The 2,776-nt window shown below is 29.4% G+C and overlaps 1 protein-coding gene across 1 annotated transcript; it reads left to right on the plus strand.

Annotated features, from left to right (window-relative positions):
* Nucleotides 1–445: 445 nt before the first annotated feature.
* On the plus strand, nt 446–2,776 carry LOC112588947 (sphingolipid delta(4)-desaturase DES1-like). Its single transcript, XM_025300326.1, has 6 exons — nt 446–650; nt 1,244–1,420; nt 1,551–1,690; nt 1,825–2,038; nt 2,138–2,349; nt 2,475–2,776. Exons 1-6 carry the CDS (start codon nt 569–571, stop codon nt 2,613–2,615), a joined length of 966 nt encoding a protein of 321 aa, XP_025156111.1. The 5' UTR covers nt 446–568; the 3' UTR covers nt 2,616–2,776.

The following is a 2,776-nucleotide window of genomic DNA, read 5'->3' on the forward strand; positions in this document are numbered from 1 at the left end:
CATCGCATGTAAAAATGGAGATCATTCTTAAAGTAGAGACTTCAAGCTTCATTTTGAAAAAAAAAATCATTAGTCTACAATATTAAATACAATTAGTCTACAATAATTTTTCGCAAAGTAATCGTCAGTCAAAATTTGGCCAATTTTCGACAATAAATTATCTATGCATAATTCTTTTGAGCAGTGTATATCATATCTTCTATTTCGTTTTCTCGGTGCGCGTACCGCTTATTGGAAAAATCCGTAGCTAGCAATATAATAATATTACAGTTAGTATGATTTGAATATAGCGCGTATTCTCATTCTACGTTATTCTATTTTAGTTCGAATACATCCGGGTACAAGCGCTGGTGGCGCTGAAAACTCATTATTCATTTTCCAAGAGGGGAGTCTATATCCTCTATGTGATACGATATAAACTTGGCCGCTGATAATCTCTTTACCGGGTGTTATCAACGACATTTGTAACGAATGTTCGTTCCTTATTCGAGCAATGTCATCAGATTTAGATTTTTCCTGGGATTAATTTCTTTTTTTTCTTTTGTGCGTGAGTGTTTTATATGAAAATATGGGTCAGCGAGTTTCGAGAATAGATTTCGAGTGGGTTTATACGGAGGAACCGCATGCCACGCGGCGGAAAATAATTCTTGGTACAAAGGAAGAACTTCGAATATATGCGCAAATTATCATTCATTTACATCAACATTTACATTGAACATTCTTATTTTGCGACCGCTATTAGAAAAGATAAATATCTTTTGGGACATGTATAGTCTGAGACAACAGTCTCGGTACAGAAAAAGGAATTCGAATATATGCACAAATTATCATGCATTCACATTTACATTGAACACTGATTCTTATCTCGTGACCGCTACTAGAAAAGATAAACATCTTTTAGGGCATATATAGTCTGAGTCACTAAAATAAAGTCAGAAGGATGGATGTTACATCAAGTTGCAATTATTCATGTAGAAATCATTTCATTCTAATTAAACATAATAATAATTTTCTGTGTACTGATTCTTATTGCATTATTATAATAAGATTTATAACAAGGTTTTTGAATATGAAGTTAAAAGTGATGATGCTTCAAATTTTATGTACAATTTAAAAAAATATTTATATACTTTATTGACATATACTTTATGTATTTTAAAAATATATATTTATATATAACATTTATATTAATACATTATAACAGATTATTTAGGATAATTGTTAAAAATATTCTCTGTTTCAGAAAAATATCCACAAATTAAGAAATTATTTGGATATGATCCAAATTTCAAATGGATAGTCACTTGTATGGTATTAATACAATTTCTATCTTTCTTTATAGTCAAGGATTTGAGTTATCCAAAACTTTTGATATTAGCATATTGTTTTGGTGGTGTGATAAATCATTCCCTTATGCTTGGTATATATATATTTTTTTATCATTAATATGACAGATATATCATAATTTGTGAAATATTGAATATGTGTTAATATATAATACATTAATATTTCTGATATGTAATAGTAATTTAATTTATATTGTTTTATAGCCGTACATGAGATAGCTCATAATCTTGCCTTTGGACATGCCAGACCTATGGCTAATCGACTGTTTGGTCTTTTTGCAAATTTGCCAATAGGAGTACCAATGTCTATTAGTTTTAAGAAATATCACCTTGAACACCATCGTGTAAGTATTGCAAAATATTGCACAGGTAATAAAAATATTTGACTTGATTTATTCTATATAATGCCTGTATTATTTTATATAATGTCTATTATGATCTTAATATAATATATCAGATATAAATATTTCATTTTTAGTATCAAGGAAATGAGAAATTAGATACAGATTTACCGACGTTATTAGAGGCAAAGTTATTTTGTACAACTTTTGGGAAATTTTGTTGGCTATTGTTACAACCATTTTTTTATTCTTTCCGTCCTCTCATAACATATCCAAAAGTACCAACTCCTTTAGAATATATTAATCTTGTGATACAGTTAATATTTGATGGCTATGTGTGGTACTATTTTGGTAAGTTATAAAGCTTGTAACTTTTGGCACAAATTATGAATGATGTTAATTGTGTGGAGAATACTGATAAATCATCAATTGAAAACAAAATGATTTCAGGTGGCAAAGTATTATTTTACCTGCTCATTGGTTCGCTTCTTGCAATGGGATTACATCCTGTTGCAGGACATTTCATATCTGAGCATTATATGTATAAGAAAGGTTTTGAGACATATAGTTATTATGGTCCTCTAAACTTCATCACTTTCAATGTTGGCTATCATAATGAGCACCATGACTTTCCCGCAGTGCCTGGTTCTAGATTACCAGAGGTATGCCAAAAATTAGTACATTGGTTGTGCAATAAAAAAATATAACTGATATAATATATAGAAAAATATATGTTTTTGTATCATATATATTTCTTGTCATTCATCTTGTTAACATTTTTGTACAGGTGAAACGTATAGCTGCCGAATTTTATGATAACTTGCCACAGCATAATTCGTGGGTATCAGTTTTGTACGACTTTGTAATGGATCCTGAAATTGGACCATACGCGAGAATAAAAAGGAAACATCGAGGATTAGATCAATAGATATTACAATTTTTTTAAAACTCGGATGCATTTGTGATGTATTAATTTTCTTGTGCTTTCGTTCAAAAACACAGTTTATGATATGTGATACTCATGTGACACATGAGTTCTTTTAAGAACAAACTGTATAATTATTCATAAATTAAAAAATGTTTAAAATA

The sequence above is a fragment of the Harpegnathos saltator genome, unplaced genomic scaffold (genome assembly GCF_003227715.2).
Source record: "Harpegnathos saltator strain DR-91 unplaced genomic scaffold, Hsal_v8.6 scaffold354, whole genome shotgun sequence".
NCBI classification, from domain to species: Eukaryota; Metazoa; Arthropoda; class Insecta; order Hymenoptera; family Formicidae; genus Harpegnathos; species Harpegnathos saltator.

Coding starts and splice junctions, on each gene's coding strand:
- LOC112588947 (XM_025300326.1), top strand. CDS start 569: ATGGGTCAGCGAGTTTCGAGAATAGATTTCGAGTGGGTTTATACGGAG. Junction 651..1,243: donor GCGGCGGAAAATAATTCTTG/GTACAAAGGAAG, acceptor TCTCTGTTTCAG/AAAAATATCCACAAATTAAG. Junction 2,350..2,474: donor CTGGTTCTAGATTACCAGAG/GTATGCCAAAAA, acceptor ATTTTTGTACAG/GTGAAACGTATAGCTGCCGA.